This window comes from Copadichromis virginalis, linkage group LG2, assembly GCF_057382275.1.
Source record: "Copadichromis virginalis isolate Kocher_CV1m ecotype Utaka linkage group LG2, C_Virginalis_male_GT1.1, whole genome shotgun sequence".
Taxonomy (NCBI): Eukaryota; Metazoa; Chordata; class Actinopteri; order Cichliformes; family Cichlidae; genus Copadichromis; species Copadichromis virginalis.
In genome coordinates this window covers 9,990,954-10,012,236 of record NC_140619.1, presented here as the reverse complement: position 1 = coordinate 10,012,236, position 21,283 = coordinate 9,990,954, and the positions used below count along the sequence as shown (strand labels likewise).

Genomic DNA, 21,283 nt, shown 5'->3' with positions numbered 1-21,283 from the left:
AGCGTGTTGGGTCTGGGCCTCTTTGCTTAGGCTGCTGCCCCCGCGACCCGGCCTCGGATAAAGCAGATGAAGATGCATGGATAGATGGACTGATGTTCTAATTGTAACATTATGTTTACAATGTTACCATTTTACATTATGTTAAATTGTCAGTAGGCCTGGTACCGGAACCGGTACTGGACCCCCTTTTACTTTCAGCCATCAGAAGAGGGTACACTGTGGTCATAACAATACTCAGACTGTAGCATTTAAAGGTCCCAAAGTGTACCAGGAAAATATCCCCCGCACGATTACACCAGCAGCCTGAATTGTGAATGTGAGGGAGGATGGATCCATGCTTTCATGTTGTTCACTCCAGGCTGATATAAAAATGATATAACTAATACTACTTCTACTAATAATGACAATAACAACAAAATAATAATAATAATGTCAAAAATACCAGTAATAATAATAACAATAACAACATAAACAACAACATTACTACTAATAATAATAAAGATAAACAAATGTATTAAAAAATTAATAATGATAATAATAATAATAAAACTGATCATAACAGTAACAATATCAATCATAACAACAACAGTACTAACAACAATAATAACAATAACAATGAAGGTGTTGCTGCAGATCTGAGTCCCGACTCTGCTGCCTTTCTAGTGCGGCAAAGAAAGTAAGAAATAGAAAAAGAAAAACACAAATAAACTGAGTGTGAGGGTTTTTCTACAAGTTACACTGAATATTTGCACAGACATGCTGACTGTTTGCTGGGAGACGTCACCTGTCTTTTATAGAATAGCAGGTAAGCTGTTCTCTGCCGCTGCTCACACACAGACTCACACGTGGTCTGGCAGACCAACTCGTCATCGTACGTGAGCCGGCTGTCTGTGACGTCGTCTCTTCCGCTCATCTGGTGAACGCCGTCACAGACGTAATGTCCTGAGAGGAGAAGGCGCACTTATTAACGTCTCATAAACTTTCAAAGCTGACCTGCATTCAGCACATGTGTCTGAAAGCACCCACTCACCGCTGTAAGCTGAGGAGCCCAAACGACTGATCACGCTGACCAACAAATAGCGAGCAGTTTACTGGGAGAGGGCAGCGGCACCACCCGTTAGCTTAGAAATGGGCTCCATCCATACTTGAAATGAACGGTGTGCCTTTTCCCTTACCTCTTCAGTAAAGGCTGTGTCCTGGCTGATCACCAGCTGCTGTGTCAGAACAATGGGGCTGTTCTTCTTCTCCACGGTGAATGATGGAGTGAACGTAAACCACTTCAGCTGGAGGATCAGCACACTGAAAGAGATGAGACAAAGAGGAGAGGCTCAAAGGAAGACGCAAGGAGGACATGACATGAACAAAACTGACACCGACTGAACTGTGGTGGTTTGAGGCCTTTGGGGACCGATTTGAGGTTACTCACTTTGGCAGGTTCAAGAACAACAGCTCCTCTTTGATCTTCTTAGCTCCGCACTGGCATTCGTAGTCCAACAGGCCGCCCTGCAGCAGGGAGCAGGAGGAACAGGTGCATTAGAGTTAAACTCTTTTACAGATGAATTCACATATTCGTGGGAGCAAGCCTGTTCACAGAATAGAGTCTAAACGAGCTCTTACTTTCAGACTCCAGCCCCGCCCTTCAGCAGCATCCTGCTTGCTAGCACAACCTTGCCATTGGCTGCTGCCAGGGACTCAACAGGTTAGAACAAAAATATAAATATTATATCTGAGTTCTTATGTGGACCCGCCTTCCAGACACAACGTCACCTTCCATGAATGTCCACAGGTTAGCGGCCCTCGCTCTGCTGGTCCTCCAAAGTAAGAAAAAATGAGGAAAAATAAGGAGCAGACCAAGCAAAAGAGGGTATTTAAAGAGACAGTGCTCTTAAGGTTCATTTTTGGCGAGTTTTATTATCTAAATGTCATTGTGTCACTTTCTTATGAGGCTTCAGTGAACTGAAAAAGCTTCTGGGATGAGAGGCGAAACGTCTTCAAAAAAGTTAAAGAAGTCCGGTTGCTTTTTTCCCCCAAGCTCCTTAGAGTTCTCTGAAAATGGTCAGGTAGAAGGACTGGACTGAAAATGAGTAAAAAAAGCAGCCAAAGCCCAAGGAAGTTGAAAGACTGGAAACTATTGCTGAGGTCATGTCAGTGTAAAAAGTTACCTACAAGTCTGGCACCTTGGAAGCAAAACATAAAGAAATAAGGTGTAAGGCCAAATGTTTGGTCCTGCAGCCAACCGGACCATGAAATATAGAGCACAGGTGTGTGGTAGGACTCGACTTAAGCGGTCAAAGAAGTGCAGGAGACTGATGCTGTCCAGTGTAGCAAGTGATTTATTCACCATTCTGTGGCCCAAGAATATTTACAAAGAAACAAATAAGAAACTCAACTCTATAATAAACTCAATTCAAATAAACATAACTGAACTTAAATCAACGGAAATTAAGGTCAAACTGCACACAGCTACACTGACCTGAACCCTTCTTCTGAAACACCTGAGTTCGTCTGCTTAAATAGTCCCCTTAATCAAACACTTTCTCCTCTGGACTATTCCATTCAGTAGGTAGGTGAGATGAACATTATATTCATCCTCTACTACTCCTCTTGACTGGCAACATAAACTCTGGTGTAATCAATACATATCACAACATTAAATCTATTTCTTTATAAACCCTTTAAAATCAACTTTATTAAATTATAAGAATTCTTCCCCTCCTGCCCTTGGTCTCTTCCTGTGACCTCAGATGAACCCAGAAGGTATAAAGCAGGAAGTAGAACTACATTTCCTCCTTTTGCTTCTGGAAGACAGGTAGGTTCAAACAATACAAATTAACAGTTGAAATAAATAACATATTTAGTGATGGGCAGATGAAGCCTCATGAAGCACTGAAGCTTTTCATCCAATTGGTTCACCCCAACGCGAAGCTTCTTGAAGCTTCATTTGCTCTAGCAGGACACCTACTGGACGTAAAAATATTAGTTGGCATGAATTTGAAGAGTGTGGCATTTTGCACACAGCCTGTAAATGTCAACAACAAAAGGAGTGTGTAAAACATCTATATTGTAGTGATGGCAGTATACTGTGTATATTTATGCTGGCAGTATGGAAAATGATTATTTGCGGCAAAGTTCGAACCGCTTCCTGAACCAGTCACGTGGTACAGCCGGGCAGCGAGGCTTCGGACGTCATCATTTTCAGCTCCTCCCATAAATGAAGCAAGCCTCGATACGCGCTTCGCGGAAACGCCCCCTCCATTACTCGACACACGCTTCGAAGCCTCGATACAGAACGTCACATCACTAAACATATTAACTTAACAAACTTGCATGAATTGATTTAAACCAAGATGTTATATTATATAATCTGTAAAAGTGCAGAACATAAACAAACCCGGGATAGTAGATGTTTGCCTATTGCAGATTACATGTGAAATATGGTTAAATCAAAACAAGAATGTTAACTAAGAATGTAGACAAATGGTCTTCCCACCCACTTTGTCACAAGGTGAACAAAGTGAGGCAGCAGTTTGCTGATTTCCACCTTGTGCCTTTCATGTTGATCAGCTTAGTAGTTTGCCAGCTTTCTAGCTGTTAAAGACTTTTGGCGAGAGGTTATTCATATTTGAACTCTAATTGAACCCCTCTTTTTTACTGTTTTTTTGTTTGTTTGTTTTTGGGGTTTTTTGTTGTCTTAGATGGCCTGACTCAGCAGGTGGGGGCAGTTTCTGAGTTCACCTTCGTTCAAACAGTGCAGAAATGGTTTCGCTATGCTCCAGACCGGATGGGTGGTGCAGGACGCCCGATATCCAGCCCCGTCATGGAGTAAACTAAAGACAGTAAATAATACATTTAACAAACAAGCAAGCTCTAAATTCAAGCGGAGAGACTGCAGACGTAGCCGCACCATTCCAGGGATTTTTGGTTAGCATGAGGGGTCTAGCCAGGACCCTTACTGGATACTTGGTGGGAATCGAACGTGCAACTCCAAAGATGTGTAGTATTACCACTACACTATCCAGCTGCGCTACACTATCCAACAAAAAAAGTTTTTAGAAAATTTGATAAAGTCTGATGCTTAATATTGTAGGGATATTAATATCCCTACAATATTAATACGGATTAATAACACAGAGAAGTCAAAGAGGGATGCCACAAAATTGCAGGTATCAGGATGACCAAAACTTAATTTATAATGTGGTGATACTTGAACTACTACTTAAATTTTACATTTATTTTCACGGTTCCCAGGCGTGATTGGCTGTATAGATGGCACTCACATTCCAATCATTGCTCCTTCACTAAATGAAGGAGACTATGTGAACAGGAAGTCTTTCCACAGCATTAATGTACAGGTACATAGCTCCCTGTAGCATTTCAAACTAACAAATTATTTCATTATAGTAATGGATGCTAATTTGTGTTCTCTGCACTGTGAAGATCATATGTGATGCTGCCAACATTATCACAAATGTGGAAGCCAAGTGGCCAGGCTCTGTCCATGACTCACAAATATTCCGTGAATGTACACTGAGCACAAAATTTGGACATGGTGAGTTGAGAATACTTTACAATATATAAAGACCAATTGCTTCAGGGACATTTGAACTGAAGTGTATCCTTCTGTCTTAGGAGAGTTCACTGGCTACTTGCTTGGTGATAGGGGGTATCCATGTTTACCCTATTTGCTTACCCCTTACCCTGACCCTGAACCGGGCCCACAGCAGCGATATAATCTGGCTAATTGCAGGACAAGAGCCAGAGTTGAAATGACTATCGGAATGCTTAAGGCCCGGTTCCAGTGCCTGCAAAGACTCAGGGTCACCCCAGAAAGGGCATGTGACATTATTGTGGCATGTGTGATTCTTCACAACATTGCCACAATTAGAGGAGAACACTGTCCTTCTGAACCAAACATCAGCAGTGATCCAAACCATGAACATCCTGACCCTCCCACGGACATACAAGATGGAAGCGCAGTCAGAGACACCATATGTCACAATCATTTCCTTTGACCCATCACCTCAACATGTTGAAAGAAGAATAAACAGATTTTTTGTTCAACTGGCTTTATTGGTCGCCTGTGTTTCCTGTACACAAAGTATTAAAAGATGTAAACCTCATAAAGTGTCTCTGTTGCTTCCTCCTCTGTAACAGCTGTCAATGTTTCTTCATTATTTTCCTGTAGTAAAGAAGTTAACAACATTGCTGTTCTACTGTACACTCATATAATCTGTGGAGTATTACTCACAACTGCATGTTGGTCTGGCTCAACAGGAGGCTGCACCAGATGCAGTACACCACCACCATCAACTGATAGAATATGAGGTTTATACAGGTCACTTATAACTTACAAGGGACCAAATGGCAATTAACAAACATACCAATCACCTTACACTTCATTGTCATTATGCTCTCAAAGACAACCAAGACTGAGGGAAGGCAAAATCAGTCGGAAAATAACTTCACTACAAAATAATCCATTATGGTAAAGAGTTTATCAAATGAATGAGTAGCACTGCGAAGGTGACTGTGAAGAAAGGATGTATGCACATCATGTATTATTTTGAATTTACCTCTTATGTCGGCACTTGTGTCTTGCGGGGTTATTGACTCAGAGGATGTCCCCACAGAGATGCCTTCAGCCACAGGGCGCCCACTGTTTTGGCTGAGGGCCAACTGCTCAGCCTCTGTGAGTGGTGGTGGTGGAGGACCTCCACCTGTTTTTCGGGCCTCCGCTTTTTTTCTGTTGGCTATAACGGGCCACATTTGAGCATACAGAGTAAGCAAATATGTACTTGTAATGTGCTCAGATAATTTCAATAAGTGCTTACAGACAGAAAATTAATGTAGCCTCTAACTGCAATTGATTTACATCGGACAAACAGACCAAGCACTATGGCTCATAATACAATTACACCTTACCTGTTTGGACTATATTTTTATATTTCATTTTTACTTGCTGCCAGGAACGTTTGGGGCCTGTTGGGTTGCACCTGCGCTCACATCACATCACAAAATAAAATGTATAAAATAACAAATAAAATAACATATGATAAAATAACGTGTTAAATGGGTGGAAATCCCTAGATCAATGTTTAAATTAACACTCACGCATTGACTCTGTCGGCTATGTTTTGCCATGCATGCTCACTTTCTTTTGCAGCTGTCGCTGTGTTACTTTTTTCCGCGGAATTTGCATGTTATCGGCATATGCTGCCATCAGAATTTCGGCCTCAAGTGCTGTAAAATACATTGACCGCGCCTTCTTTCCCTCCGTCTCCATGGTGACTCGCTTAATCTGTGCTCCACTGATCAGGGCTTTATGTATCCTCGTCCGCGCGCTTCACTTGGGGTTAAAGCAACTCCGCGTTGACTGAACTACTTGTTATCAGCCTTTCTGAAACCGAATATTCCGAGTTGGACAGTTCGGGGTTACTCAACCCTGCGTATCGTTTTTCACTCTGAGTTTTCTAAACCGGCTTCCTGAAACAGGGCCCAGGGGCCCGTTCTTCGTACGTCGCTTACTACATCCAAGATCAAATGACACATCCAAGATCAAATCATCGCGCTAACCGTGAGCTCGCTAATCCGGTTCCCCGAACACACCTGCTGTTGACGATTACTACAGCTGGACGCAGGAATGTGACATCACTGGGTGTCGTAAAAGGGGCTACGCATCGATAGTAGAAACATTGATCGGCAACCCGCTGATTGGTCGGCGAAAATGTCCAAGGGGCGTGCTCGGTATTTTCCGGCAGCAGAGCAAGAACTCATGAGTGAGGGATTTCAGGAGTTTCAGAGTTTAATTAAAACGCAAGAGAACACTGCAAAGGCTGCAAAAGCAAGGAGAGAGGGCTGGCAGAAAGTTGCTGACAAATCAAACTCGTAGGTAATTTAATAATAATAATAATGATAATGGATTGGGTTTATATAGCGCTTTCCAAGGCACCCAAAGCGCTTTACGATACCACTATTCATTCACTCCCACATTCACACACTGGTGGAGGCAGCTACGGTTGTAGCCAGGCTGCCATATCGCGCCATCGGCCCCTCTGGCCAACACCAGTAGGCGGTAGGGTAGATCTATCATATGACACTATATTGTCCAATATCATATGGCATTATATTATATTATAATATGTTATATTATATCCCCTTTCACATTAGAGCCACAACAGGACCCACAAGAACATGGGAACAAGTAAAAGTGGAATACAGGAGTATTCCACAGAATGGTAATATTTATCTCTTAGATTGCTTTGCGTCTCTTGGCAAGGTAATACTGGCCTGTAATACTCTGTTAGTTTGTTCATAACAGCAACCAAGAAAAGGGCAGAGGAAAAAAAGACAGGTGGTGGTCCTGCACCCCCTCGTCAACAAGTTGGTTAAGTAAATAATACCCTCACGGGAATATCGATATCTCTCTATGAGCACACTGTCGCGCTGAGCTAAAGGATCCTGTCTGTCCCGCAATATACGCTGAATTCTGAGGACTCTCCTTATCAATCTTGCACCTTCCGCAATGGGTTGGTCGCGTATACGGACAGGACATGGCTGCGACAGGCTTCCCAAATCCACCTTCGCTTTTATAGCCGTGGTCTCTCATCTTGATTACACGAAGTAATTTACAATTACTACTCTGAAATATGAATTACATCTGTAATAATCACATACATGTAATAGAATGTTAATAGTACATTTCCCTTTTTTAGGAAATGACCTGTATGTATCTGTGTGAAATCAATAAAAGGATCAAGTGCTGCATTATCTTTAGTTACATTGATAATATTTATTTATGGTGAAACAGTGGAAAAATATCGCTGTTGCTTTCGTATAAATGAAGCGGACATACCTGCGTGGCCGCGATCTAATCCTGTTTACATAAAGTAAACCTGCTCCCGAGCAGGTTTACGCTTACGGCTCTGTTGCTATGACAGCAAGTCCCGGATGAGCTTCGGGGAACCGACTGATCCAGGATCACGCGAAATCGTCAACAATCTAATCCGGCTAACCTACTTAGCGAGGTACGAAGAACGGGCCCCAGATCTTGAATAAAAAAAACAAAACAAAACACACTTTTCTTTTGTGTTTTATTGAAAGCACTTTACAGAAAGTGTAATTGTTTGTAATGAAGAAAGAAGTAGGTAGGTTTGCATGTGTAATTAGTGTGTTATTGCAGAAGAAGCTTAATGTGTAGTTTGCAAAAACAATGGGAAAAAAAGGTGGCCGAAGAAGAAAAGATAAATGTCCTTTTTTTTAAGTATTCCCTCGGCCGGTCGTTTGGCTTATGACATGTGGCGGGGACTCTGCTACAGAACTCCGCCAGTTCGAACCCCCCACGAACTCACTGCCACGGCCCTGCGCGGGGGGCGGGGAAACGCACTCGCATTTCCTTTTTTGCTTTTTCCTGCTCGAGCCAAGTCCTCCGCCCGCTCTTCATCTCTCTCATTACCAGAGGTGTGGACTCGAGTCACATGACTTGGACTCGAGTCAGACTCGAGTCATTAATTTTATGACTTTAGACTTGACTTGAAAAAATGTTGTAAGACTTGTGACTTGACTTGGACTTTTACACCAATGACTTGGGACTTGAATTGGACTTGAACCGGTTTACTTGAAAAGACTTGATATTTTACCCCAAATATAAAATTTAACATGCATATTATATAGAGATTGAAAATGTGACGTCATTCACGGGTAGAACCGCAAAGGATTCTGGGAACTCGTGGCAAGCGGTACTAGCGCACGCAGGCTTTCAATTGAAATCAGTCACACAGCGATAAAAAGAAACACAAAAATGTCAAGAAGCTGTTGTATTATTAACTGCAATAGCCGGTCGCATGACAGCCACGGGAAGCCGACGAGTAAAGAGATCGGTTGTTATCAGATTATGTCGTTGAAGAGAAATTGTTCGAGCCATGTTTCCAAAGTAACAAAGACGTGACGGATGGTCTGGATTGCAGCCATTCAAAGATCAAATATAACGTCCCAGAACACTCCAGCTCACAGGTTAGTCTGCTCCAAGCATTTACACGAAGGTCAGTGTCTTTTAGTAGTTAATACGTCACTTTCATAACATAACTGGTGATATAGGTTACAAGCAAGTCTGGCGCTGAACAGAAATTGTCGCGCTATGCTCCTTTATTTATTGTGCATAAATAGTGAATTGTCCTGACACAATATTGCGTTTCGCTTCTGTTATTATGGTACATTGACAAAAACATATACTTTTATTCACAGGATAAAACAGTTTTTTGTATCACTAATTGTCCAGTACGATTACAGCATACAATATTATTGTCACTGCTACATTTCTGTGATGCGTACCAGAAATTATTTCCACTACTAATTAATTACCGTTGAGCTCAAAGGTCCTATTAATAAACGGTTAACGAATGTGTATTTATGACGACGATTTGTGAGACTGGTAAACTTATGATACGTACGATGGTCTTTCGTTCTACACGGTGCATTTCAAGGTCCTGTACCCATCCGTCGGTAAACTGTACCTGGGCTTGTTGCAGTGACCGGAAGTTACTAAACTTCATGAGTGTATGCACTCACTCCAAGAACCGTATGATTATAAATATGCGTATAAATATGCTACGATGAGATAGCTGACTTCATCTAACTAGCAAATGTTTTCCAGGCTACGTTGGTGATGCAGTTTTTTTTAATATGTATGATATTTTTGTCATGCGATTTTAAAGCCGGTCCTACAACCGCATCCAAGAATAACATGCAGCTTATCTCAGAACTGTCGGTGAAAATTATTCTTGGAGCTAAGTTTAATTGAGCTGCATTTTAAAGAGGTGCAATTTCACAATTTGTGTATATTTTCTAAGTTCACTATTTTGTCATGTGTTGAGAAAAACACAGATTAAAAAATTACATGGTCTAATATTTACATTTAGCATAACTGCAACATTATTTTTTCGTTTTTTTTTTTAAAGACTCGAAAGGACTTGAAATTCAAAGTTTCAGACTTGTGACTTGACTCGGACTTTTACACCAGTGACTTGAGACTCGACTCTGACTTGCCTGACATTACTTGAGACTTGACTTGAGACTTGAGGATAAAGACTTGAGACTTACTTGAGACTTGCAAAACAATGACTTGGTCCCACCTCTGCTCATTACCCCTTATTACCTTACACTCATGCCTTTGCCTTTCACCACTTCAAAACGAAGCCTACTTCAATATTACCTTCATACGCTCTCTTTGCTTTTGGCTTTCCTCATGCTGTGTACTCACCTTTGCTAAGTACATGTGAACAGATCTTGAATAAAAAAAACAAAACAAAACACACTTTTCTTTTCTGTTTTATTGAAAGCACTTTACAGAAAGTGTAATTGTTTGTAATGAAGAAAGAAGTAGGTAGGTTTCCATGTGTAATTAGTGTGTGATAATGCTGCAGAAGAAGCTTAATGTGTACTTTGGAAAAACAATGGGGGAAAAAGCTGGCTGAAGAAGAAAAGATAAATGTCCTTTTTTTTCAAGCCTTCTCTGGCCAGCCGTTTCAGTGCCACGGCCCTTGCTTGGTGGGCGGGGAGACGTGCACTGGCGTTTCCTTTTTGCTTTTTCCTGCTCTCGCCAAGTCCTCCGCCCGCTCTACATCTCTCTTATTAGCTTTTATTACCCGACAATCACAATCAAGAGATGTTGAATAAAAAAAAGAAAAGAAAAGAAAAGCTACTTTTGTTTTGTGTTTTATTGAAAGCACTTTACAGAAAGTGTAATTGTTTGTAATGAAGAAAGAAGTAGGTAGGTTTGCATGTGTAATTAGTGTGTTATTGCAGAAGAAGCTTAATGTGTAGTTTGCAAAAACAATGGGAAAAAAAGGTGGCCGAAGAAGAAAAGATAAATGTCCTTTTTTTTAAGTATTCCCTCGGCCGGTCGTTTGGCTTATGACATGTGGCGGGGACTCTGCTACAGAACTCCGCCAGTTCGAACCCCCCACGAACTCACTACCACGGCCCTGCGCGGGGGGCGGGGAAACGCGCTCGCATTTCCTTTTTGCTTTTTCCTGCTCGAGCCAAGTCCTCCGCCCGCTCTTCATCTCTCTCATTACCCCTTATTACCTTACACTCATGCCTTTGCCTTTCACCACTTCAAAACGAAGCCTACTTCAATATTACCTTCATACGCTCTCTTTGCTTTTGGCTTTCCTCATGCTGTGTACTCACCTTTGCTAAGTACATGTGAACAGATCTTGAATAAAAAAACAAAACAAAACACACTTTTCTTTTCTGTTTTATTGAAAGCACTTTACAGAAAGTGTAATTGTTTATGATGAAGAAAGAAGTAGGTAGGTTTCCATGTGTAATTAGTGTGTTATTGCAGAAGAAGCTTAATGTGTACTTTGGAAAAACGATGAGAAAAAAAGGTGGCCGAAGAAGAAATGATAAATGTCCTTTTTTTTCAAGCCTTCTCTCAGCCGGCAGTTTCAGTGCCACGGCCCTCGCTTGGGGGGTGGGGAGACGTGCCCCCCAAGGAGACCTGCTAGATTGTTCAGAAGGTTGTTCTCATCCATCCAGATGGAGGATCACTAACAGGAGCGTGGAAGACTCCAGAATCCACTCTGGCTGGAATCCGGTGGATATGCAGTGTGTACAGGTACAGGACCATTTAAACGGACAGCATTTATAGAATGACTATTAAAAGTCAGCGAGTGTCAGTAATGTTAATGTGGTTATGTTAGTAATACACCGAGTGCTAATATAAGAGCTTTAAGATGCATTTGTAGATATTATTACGTGTTTTACCGTCTTTATGGTGCTAGCTTAAAGTTACGGTGTAAACGTTAGCTTATATTGGAGGAAAGCTGTTACTGGTTAAACGATGTTAGCACAGAAATATTAGCTTCTGTCATGACTGATGAAGTTACTAGTTAATAAAGTTTCCAGTAAAGTGATTAATCGCAGCCACAGGTTGACAGCAAATATCTCGATTAGCTTCAGTGCATCTGTAATAAATATGTGCAAGTTTCAGTGCTTCGTTTAAACTGTATGATACTTATACTGACCCAGGGTCAGTGTAAAATACAATCCTAGCTGTGTGAACAAAGCCACTGTAAATTTAATCCTGCATGACAAACCTCAGGATGCAGATTATTATTACTCTTTCCTGCTGGCACACCTGAGAGTCAGCTAGAAACTTATAGTGACGTGGACATCATGCAAAGACTGCCAGACTCTGTAATACTGCAAATGATCAGTGACTCAGGTTAACACTAAACTTCAAACGGTACCTCTGTGTGCTGAACATCTAGGATTGAGTCAGGCTGCATTGACTGTGGGACTTTAATGTGTTAAAAGCAGGTTGAAGACGGCTCAGAAACATTTGAAGATTAAAATTTAGCATTATGGCTGCTGGTGGTTTGTAATATCTACTCAGCTGTATTTTTGTTACTAATTTATGTTTGTTGTTGTTTAACACAGATTTCAGAAGAGCAAATATGCTTAATAGTTTAACTAGATTTCATTTGTCAGTGTTTGACTGCTGAGTCACCGGAAGAACTCATTTCATTCATTCTCCATATGATGTTAATTTACAGAAATGTTTCACAGGAACTGATTTCTCCCAAAGGTTGAACTAGTGTGTTTCCATAGATTACCTCTGTATGAATGTACTTCTTAAATGAAGGCAAGTGTTTGTCCTTTTTTGTTCCTCAGGTACAGTACGTGATATCAAGGGCAGGTGGTCAACACTGGGGACAAGAAGCAGACATACTTCCAAGAGGGAGCTGCAGTGAGGTCAGAGGTCAGAATCTGAAACAGCTCAGGTTTATATTTTAGAGGTTATAAAAAATCAAAATGTATTTATAAAGAAACCTTTAAATAATAGTCATAATTATGATTATTATAAGAAATATCAAACATTTAAGTGGATTTTCTGTTACACATATTGTGTTAGCCCTGCGATAAACTGGCAGCCTGTCTTTGTCCTGTATCAGCTGGGATAGGCTTCATCCTCCCGCAACCTTGAATTGGATACATTTTATTCCAATTATGTAATCTGATCATTTACAAACTCAAGGTATCTAATCAAAATGTAAGTAATAATTATAAAATGGGAAAGCAGAAATAAGTGTGACATAAATGTAAATGTGTGAGCTGACATAGAGCTACATGCAGTCTGAAAAACCTTTGTTGTCAAGTTTGCAGGTATATCAGCACGAGACATTCTTACATAGAAGAGACATTAAAGTCTCTAACTCAGTGAAGCATTATTGGTCCCGTCTGTTTGGATAAATATAGTAAGTTGATGTATGTCCATTTATTGACACATTTTCTTAAGTGCTTATCCAGTTCAGGATCACAGTGGAGCTGCAGCTGGATATGTTCACTAAATAAACCTTACAAAAGTTAACAATAAACCTGCATCCATGTACGTTGTTGTCCACAGGATGAGAAAATCAAACTGGAACACTGTGGAACATGTTAATAAATGTTTGTGTGTTTATGCCTGTGTCTTTCACAGGAGGCGCTGGAAGGTTTCCCTAATAGTTCCTGGTGAATCAAAGCAGAACCATAAAGGTTGCTGGACTGCATGATGGCCTTACCCCTGAGCAGTCATCCTGTTAAAGGATGAACCAGTTAGAAGCTGTTTTCAAAGTAGCTGAGCAGATTTCATCTCAAGTAAGCGATTAACTGTTTGTTCATCTGTTCCGCCACTTAAAGAGCATTTAAGGACGTCTTTTGAGTGTCCAGTTGAATTAATTCTACTGGCTCTCATGGTCATTTGTTATTATAGTCATATTTTTCATGTTCATCCAGCTATTTAGTAAATTCTATCTATTTAGTAATATCCGTCAGCTATAAAATGTAATATAAATATAAAAATATCTAAATATCTCCTGCCCTTTATGTTTTAATGATGTAAGTCTGTTATCGTGTTACATTAGCATTCCTCACATATCAATGAGATGCTGTACAGTACAATCCTACTGACACAGCAGAGGGATAACGACAGCTATTCAACATCGTTACACGACACATTCGAGCTGCATGACGCAGACAAAGTGACTAAATCATCTTTTTGTGGTTTATTGTCTTCAAACCAGCAGACAAAGCCGATGGCAGAAGATGTCGGAGAAGAACTTCAGGCCGTGGACTGAAAAGGTATTTTTTTCTTGTTATCAAAAGACATTTGGAGTGGCAGCTTCTACAACTGGTTGTGCTAAAGTAAAGCTTACAGTCTAAGAAATCACAGTGTTGATGTTCAGCACAAAGAGAAAAGCTCACTTGTTTGAATTTATTTACAATCATAGTTTTATAAATTCTGACTGTAAACAGCTTTTACAGCTTTGATATTGTTTGACACTCGATATCAGGTGATAGGGTTTAATTTAAAGGTTTCTGTGTCCCAATGAGCCATTTACACTGATCAGTGTCAGTTTAACTGTAACACATTCATTATTTAGATTCAACAAAGAAATAACTGAATGTAAAAAATGGCAGCCCTCAGGCAGGTTTATAGAGATACATGCATGCATTATGAAATTTATGTATCCCAGATAATTGTTATTCATCTAGTCATGGCAGACCTACCTCTTCCTCCCAAGTTAACTGCAACCCAAAATAACTAGTGGGGCTATTTACACACTCACAACCAGTGTGGGGTAAAAAGAGCCACCAAAAAACTGTCAGCCACAGATGTGCTAGAAGAGTTAGAAGCTCTACTTATGGAGAAACTTTCTAAGTCTAACAGGGGACAGGAACTCCTGCCCAAGTAACATGATATAAGCCCACATACAGCCCAGCCATAAAGTGAACCAAGTTAAAGACAGCATGGGACCAAATGCATGTAACCAGCCTGCACCCACCTGACATTTCTTCCTCCTGAATTAAATGAATGAAGGGATGAAAGTTAAATGACTACAAACCTAAAGCCACTAGTTCCCACACTGGAGCTCCCTGACACTGTGTGTTAACTGTATTTAGCTTGTATCAACAGTTGTAACAGGCTAAGCCACCTGAGACACTGCATTGAATTTGTTCCTGTCTTACTGGTTTCAGCTGACTGGTTTCAACTCAGATATTCTGCTTTTTCCTTTCAGTAGATCAAAGCAGCTCGTGCTCCTTCTGCTTCCAATTTAGAAGAAGAAGAAGAAGGCGAAGGCTTCAGCGAAGTGGCGTTCATGGTCTCAGTGAACAGTCACGGTCACACACTGCATGTGGTTTTAAAAGCAACATGTCTGTTCACCACAACAATGGAGATGTGTAATATTAGTGCAGCTATGGTTTGTTCTTGAACATCAGTTCTGTTTTCTACTTTGATCACTCAGACCAAAAAAGTGTTGTTTTCAGATTTTTAAATCTATAAAGCACCTGTTCATTTTTTTTATTACAATTAGTTTCACATAAATGTTAGTGTTTCCTTTTATGATCTTTTAATGCTTACACTACACTGTACATGAAATCAAACCTAATAATGAGGCAGATAACATTCCTGTTACGATCCAGACTAGTGGTCTTACTGGGGCCGGTGAACAGGACTGTAAGCTTGCCATTGTGCCAGTTAAAGTAAAATCAAAGAGAGGTCAAAGAATAGTGGAAACGTATGCCTTTCTGGACCAAGGGAGTTCAGCATCCTTTTGTACAGCGGGTCTTATGGACAAGCTGAATATTGCTGGGAGGAGGACAAAGATTCTCCTGCGCACCATGGGACAGGAGAAAGTGGTGGACAGTTTCATTGTACCTGAACTTGAAGTTGCTGGATTGGACAGTGACATGTACTGTGATATGCCTAACCTCTTCACTCAGCATAAAATGCCTGTAGATATTGGTAACATCTCAAATCAACAGGACCTGGTTGACTGGCCACATTTGAAGCATGTTCATTTGCCAGAAATTAAGGCCAATGTTGAGCTTTTGATTGGCATGAATATGCCCAGAGCTCTAGAACCTTTGGAGGTCATCCGGAGTGTAGGTGATGGACCCTTTGCCATTAGGACTGTGCTCGGCTGGACTGTGAATGGGCCACTTAATCGAGAATGCTGTGGAAGGCCAGGATGTTTGGCAACAGTTACCGCCAACAGAGTTTCTGCTGTCACACTGGACAAGCTATGGAAACAGCAGTTCAAGATGGATTTTCCTGAGAGCAGCAATGATGAACAGATGGGGCTGTCAAAGGAAGACTTGAAGTTCCTGGAATTGGCCAGCAAGATGGTGACTTTGGGGGATTGGCACTACAGCATTGCCCTGCCACTAAAAGACCGAGACATAAGAATGCCTGACAACTGTGCAATTGAGCAACGAGCCTTAGGTTTGAAGAAAAGGTTCATCAGAGATAAAGACTTTCATAAAGACTACACTGCCTTCATGACAGATCTTATATCTAGAGGATATGCAAAGAGAGTCCCAGTCACAGAATTAGAGCGCCAGAAATGGGGAAGGATTAAACGTAACTTTGTTCCTGGAGATGTGGTCCTTATAGTGGATGATTCTGCACCTCGTGGTTCTTGGCTCATTGGGAGAGTCACCGGAGCTGCACCAGATGAAAGGGGGCTTGTGCGTCAGGTCTGGATTAAGACCCCAACCAGCCATGTGTGCAGACCCATCACAAAGATATGCCTTCTTCAGGAGGCCTCTGACCCATGACTATGACATTTTTGACACAGTGTGACATAACTAACTTTGAATTGACTTTAATGTTATGAGATGTACATCAGACTGACTATATTTAGGCTAAGTGCTGGTAACCTCTGGCCTATGACTGACTGACCATGTGCAGACAGAAGAAAAGAAGAGAAGACATGAGAAAATAACTTTGGTGGACTTTTGAGTATGTTATGTTGTCTCACTGGGTGTCTGTGATATGATGAAGTGTGTGTTGTGAGTTATGGTGTTGGATGTGTAATTATTACTGTAAAAATGTAATAATTAGGGGCCGGAATGTTGTGGATAGGCGTAGCTTTGGGTCACGTGGTGTCAGTAATAGTGATTGCTATATCACCTGTTCACGGCCCGAGGGAAATTTTGTGAATGAGTGGGTGATGGGGGAAGTCGACTTTTGCTGACCGCTCAAGCGTCCCAAGGCGTTCCCAGGCCAGCCGAGAGATATAATCTCTCCAGCGTGTCCTGGGTCTGCCCCGGGGCCTGCTCCCGGTGGGACATGCCTGGAACACCTCACCCAGGAGGCGCCCAGGGGGCATCCTTGTCAGATGCCCGAACCACCTCAGCTGGCTCCTTTCGATGTGGAGCAGCAGCTGCTCTACTCTGAGCCCCTCCCGGACGGCCGAACTTCTCACCCTATCTCTAAGGGAGAGGCCAGCCACCCTTCGGAGGAAGCTCATTTCTGCCGCTTGTATACGCGATCTCGTTCTTTCGGTCACTACCCACAGCTCGTGGCCATAGGTGAGGGTAGGGATTGTAACATTGTAAACATAATACAATTTTACATTATGTTACTGTCAGAGTCGGACGGTGCCCCGACCGGTCGACCTGTGTGTGTGTGTTTTTTTGTTCTCCTCTCTCGCTCCGCTTTTTCTCCGCTGCGATTGTTACCTCCGACCCGTAAGTGCTGCCACTCTGAGCTGCCTAATAAGCCTGGACGCGATCGAGACGGAGAGACGGAAGGGGACACTTCACTGATTCTAGGGAGTTTTGTGGACACACGAGGGGAGACGGGGAGAGGAGCACTGAAGGGACTTGCACTGTGGATAACTGTGGATTGATTTTGGCTTCACTGTAAATAAAGACACTGTTCAACTTAAACGAGAGGTCCGCGTCTAGGTTCGCTAACTCACCACCCTTAACAGCTACAATTTAACATCATGTAAAATTGTAACATCATGTTTACAATGTTACAATTTGTAAATTGTAACATTGTAAACATAATGTTACAATTTTATATGATGTTAAACTGTAACATAATGTAAAATTGTAACATTATGTTTACAATGTTACAATTTTACATTATGTTAAATTGTTACATAATGTAAAATTGTAACATTATGTTTACAATGTTACAATTTGTAAATTGTAACATTGTAAACATAATGTTACAATTTTATATGATGTTAAACTGTAACATAATGTAAAATTGTAACATTATGTTTACAATGTTACAATTTTACATTATGTTAAATTGTAACATAATGCTTAACAGATAATGGTTATCCTCTTTTTATATCATATATCATTGTCTCTGTAGGAGGGTCTGGAGCACCCCCTGCTGAGCCGCTGGGCTCAGTACCTTGCAGGCAGGTCCGACGATGACTTCATCATCTCACCTGAGCTCAAAATTCTGGTGCGTGAAGGCGTCCCTCGGGAGTATCGGCAGAGAGTGTGGCGCTGTTTGGTCCGAGCCAGAACTTTGACAAGCCAAGAGTGCCACATGCAACGCTATCAGCAGGTACAGCTGTAGAGAGAGAGAGTGCTTTATCCGCACCTGAGCACAGGTGGCTCCTCCTTCTTCCTGTTGGGAATGCTGGCGAGCACTCAGTAATCCTGTTCTGTTTCCAGCTGTGTGAGAAGAGTCGGACAGCTCCTAATCCTGCCTCCAGGCAGGTCCAGCTGGACCTTCACCGAACCCTGACGACCAATCAGCACTTCTCCTCGCCGTCCAGCCCCGCCCTCCAGCCCCGCCCTCCAGCAGCTCCTTCTGGCCTTCTCCGGGCATAACCCTGCCATTGGCTACTGCCAGGTACTCAACAGGTCAGAACAAAAGTATAAATTTTATATCTGAGTTCTTATGTGGACCCGCCTTCCAGGCAGAACCTCACCTTCCATCAATGTCCACAGGTTAGCGGCCCTCGCTCTGCTGGTCCTCCAAAGTGACGAAGACGCCTTCTGGTGTCTGGTGGCAGTGGTGGAAGCCATCATGCCTCAGGACTACTACACCAAGAATCTGGTGGCCTCTCAGGTCAGCAGACACACTCACCTGCTTGCCTGCTGTGATCTGTTTTAGTGATCAGTGAGGCTGATCTCTGTGAGTCTTTGTGCTCAGGCGGACCAGCGCGTGCTGAAGGACTTCATGGCGGAGAAGCTTCCTCGCCTGGCATCTCACTTTGAGGATCACAACATTGACGTCTCTCTGGTCACCTTCAACTGGTTCCTGGTGGTTTTTGTGGAGAGTCTGCCCAGCGACATCCTGATGCCTCTGTGGGACGCCTTCCTGTATGAGGGTACCAAGGTACCATACACCCGAACACACCATGACAGAAATGCAGACAACACTTGAATGCACCACAGTAGTGTCCATGGAAACAAAAATGATTTTGTTTTCACCTTTAGATGTCTTTATTTACATTTTAGGAGTAATAAGACATTGTTTACTAAGCATGGGGAACTGTCATGTGACATGAAATAGGAGTGGGAAAGCAGATCATTCTAGTAACGACCTCACAGTCTACCACAAGCAGCGTAAATCCAGACGATGAGCGGGACAATGCCTTTGGGCTTGTTTCTGCAATGTGACAAATGCAGCACAGCTTTTACATCGTTTGTCTCAGGAAATAAAATCACAGTTCAGACACAGAAATATATACCACACAGGGATAAATGCTGACAACAGCTTCAGCCACGTAGATCCAACCCAAAAGTTTAATTTAAACTTAAAGCTCAACTACCAAGTAAGTTAATATTATCTGGCAACTGAGGAACCAAGTGGCTTATTGGAAATCGATCAGAGCTGTAATGAGTAAAGGGCCCAACTGCACCACAACTGAAAGAGTAATTTTATGACTCACCTCCTCAAAGTTTCCAATTAATTGTGTGGCGTGAGTGTCCTGTTATGAAATGCGTGTCTGTGCTGCAGGTGATCTTCAGATACACTCTGGCTCTGTTCAAATACAAAGAGGACGACATCCTGAAGATTCACGACAGCGTGGAGATCTACCAGTACCTACGCTTCTTCACAAAGACCGTCTCCAATGCCAGGTACGCACTCGCCTCCACCCGCCTTAATCTACGAGCTGTTACACTCTCAGAAGTGTAGCGGATGTAGCTGTTGAATCTTTGAGCTTCAAACCCTTTTTACTGAAATTTTGTGAGAAGTTTAAATTTCCCTGATCACAGTAACAACGATTTAAAGATTTTTAAGTATCTGCAGCTCTCGGATACATGTGGTCCAGTCAGTCCAGTATTTCCTGCTCAAACTGCAGTACCTGAAGTATCAAGCAGCATAAAACAGAAACACTCAAGCTGATCAGTTTCCAGTTCCTCTGTGTTGGTGATCGAGTCCTTTCCACCTGCGTGTGTCCATGCAGGAAGCTGACCAGCATCGCCTTCAACGACATGAACCCATTCCCCAGCCGGCTGCTGAGGAACCGGCGAGTGCTCCACCTGGAGCGCCTGCAGGCGGAGCTGCGTGAGCTGGAGGAGCAGCACAAGGAGTTCATCACCGAGAGCGTCGTACGGAAAGACAAAGAGCTCGACGTCATGGTGAGCGAGGACGACGAGGACCTCTGATCACACGGGATGCTTCAGCTGCTCACTTCGAGACGACGATGAGTTTTCCATGAGTTCAAGAGAATTTTACTAAACCGGCTGTTAACTGGTTTCCTTCACACTAAACACAGGATTGTGTCAGGTTCACCATCTCTACTAACACTACAAGGAAACAGACGCATACAGATTTAACTGCATCACATCTCTGAAACAAGCTTGCAGTAAACAAATGTGTACTGTGTTCACGTGTGTAATAAGTCAGGCTGCAGAAATGTGCAGATGTATTTCAGTGAATTCATTTGGATTAATATGTGATAGCTTATTTATTTCATTGCATCTTTTGCTTTATACCTAAAAATGCGTGACATTTCTAAATGTAGTCACATCCCTATGAAACATGGTTGATTATCAGCTGTAGTCACAGCTGGTGATAAAGTAATTAAATGTCCAGCTATTCAAAAATAGGGCATTCTGCACAATGAGTACTTTTTGGTACTTGAAGTATATTTTGATGCTGATGCTTCAGGGCATTGTGCTGCATTGTCGAAGCTCTCTGGGCTTCCGGTTAGAACGACCTCACAGTGTTTTATTTTGATCTGGTGTAAAGTGCATTGTGCGGAAATGACAGCATGATAGTCACATGATAAAACTGACTTTTCTTTTTTTTTTTAATTTTACTGGGTGTGCATCTTGTTCAAATGTCTTTTTCAGCATTTGTACATAAATATTCTGTATATAAATATTTGATTTTCATTTATTTTACAGAGTCCTTTATTTTGTTTCACAAATATGACATTCATGTCAAATGACATCTGCAGACTTTATAATGACCAGCAGGGGGCAGTGTATTGCAGTCTATGAGAACATTTACTGAGACCTGTTTCAT

The 21,283-nt window shown here is 41.9% G+C and overlaps 2 protein-coding genes and 1 long non-coding RNA gene across 6 annotated transcripts; all 3 read left to right on the top strand.

Moving 5' to 3' along the window:
• Positions 1 to 4,203: 4,203 nt before the first annotated feature.
• LOC146716985 (uncharacterized) lies at positions 4,204 to 5,065 on the top strand. Its single transcript, XR_014922564.1, has 2 exons — positions 4,204 to 4,549; positions 4,630 to 5,065. It is a non-coding gene; the product is annotated as an uncharacterized LOC146716985 (long non-coding RNA).
• A 6,320-nt stretch (positions 5,066 to 11,385) lies between these two features.
• On the top strand, positions 11,386 to 18,221 carry LOC146716984 (uncharacterized). 4 transcript variants are annotated; one of them, XR_014922563.1, is made up of 6 exons: positions 11,386 to 11,617; positions 12,676 to 12,763; positions 13,484 to 13,641; positions 14,067 to 14,124; positions 15,063 to 17,739; positions 18,161 to 18,221. XR_014922563.1 is itself a non-coding variant. In XM_085470611.1 (5 exons), exon 5 carries the CDS (start codon positions 15,616 to 15,618, stop codon positions 16,603 to 16,605), a length of 990 nt encoding a protein of 329 aa, XP_085326737.1. In that variant the 5' UTR covers positions 11,386 to 11,617; positions 12,676 to 12,756; positions 13,484 to 13,641; positions 14,067 to 14,124; positions 15,063 to 15,615; the 3' UTR covers positions 16,606 to 17,779. The 4 variants fall into 4 exon arrangements, 3 of the variants coding, with proteins under 3 accessions (XP_085326737.1, XP_085326750.1, XP_085326728.1); XM_085470611.1 differs by lacking the exon at positions 18,161 to 18,221 and having other exon boundaries at positions 12,676 to 12,756; positions 15,063 to 17,779; XM_085470624.1 differs by lacking the exon at positions 18,161 to 18,221 and having other exon boundaries at positions 14,070 to 14,124; positions 15,063 to 17,779.
• Positions 18,222 to 18,700: 479 nt separating this feature from the next.
• Positions 18,701 to 20,418, top strand: LOC146716983 (TBC1 domain family member 2A-like). Its single transcript, XM_085470639.1, has 4 exons — positions 18,701 to 18,871; positions 18,956 to 19,141; positions 19,766 to 19,887; positions 20,217 to 20,418. The coding sequence occupies exons 1-4, from the start codon at positions 18,701 to 18,703 to the stop codon at positions 20,416 to 20,418; spliced, it is 681 nt and encodes a 226-aa protein (XP_085326765.1).
• Positions 20,419 to 21,283: the final 865 nt, after the last annotated feature.

Excerpts from the sequence above, each read along its gene's own strand:
- LOC146716984 (XM_085470611.1), top strand. The coding sequence starts at position 15,616 with ATGGACAAGCTGAATATTGCTGGGAGGAGGACAAAGATTCTCCTGCGC.
- LOC146716983 (XM_085470639.1), top strand. The coding sequence starts at position 18,701 with ATGTGGACCCGCCTTCCAGGCAGAACCTCACCTTCCATCAATGTCCAC. Across the intron at positions 19,142-19,765 it reads TCCTGTATGAGGGTACCAAG|GTGATCTTCAGATACACTCT; the intron begins GTACCATACACC and ends TCTGTGCTGCAG. Across the intron at positions 19,888-20,216 it reads AAGACCGTCTCCAATGCCAG|GAAGCTGACCAGCATCGCCT; the intron begins GTACGCACTCGC and ends GTGTCCATGCAG.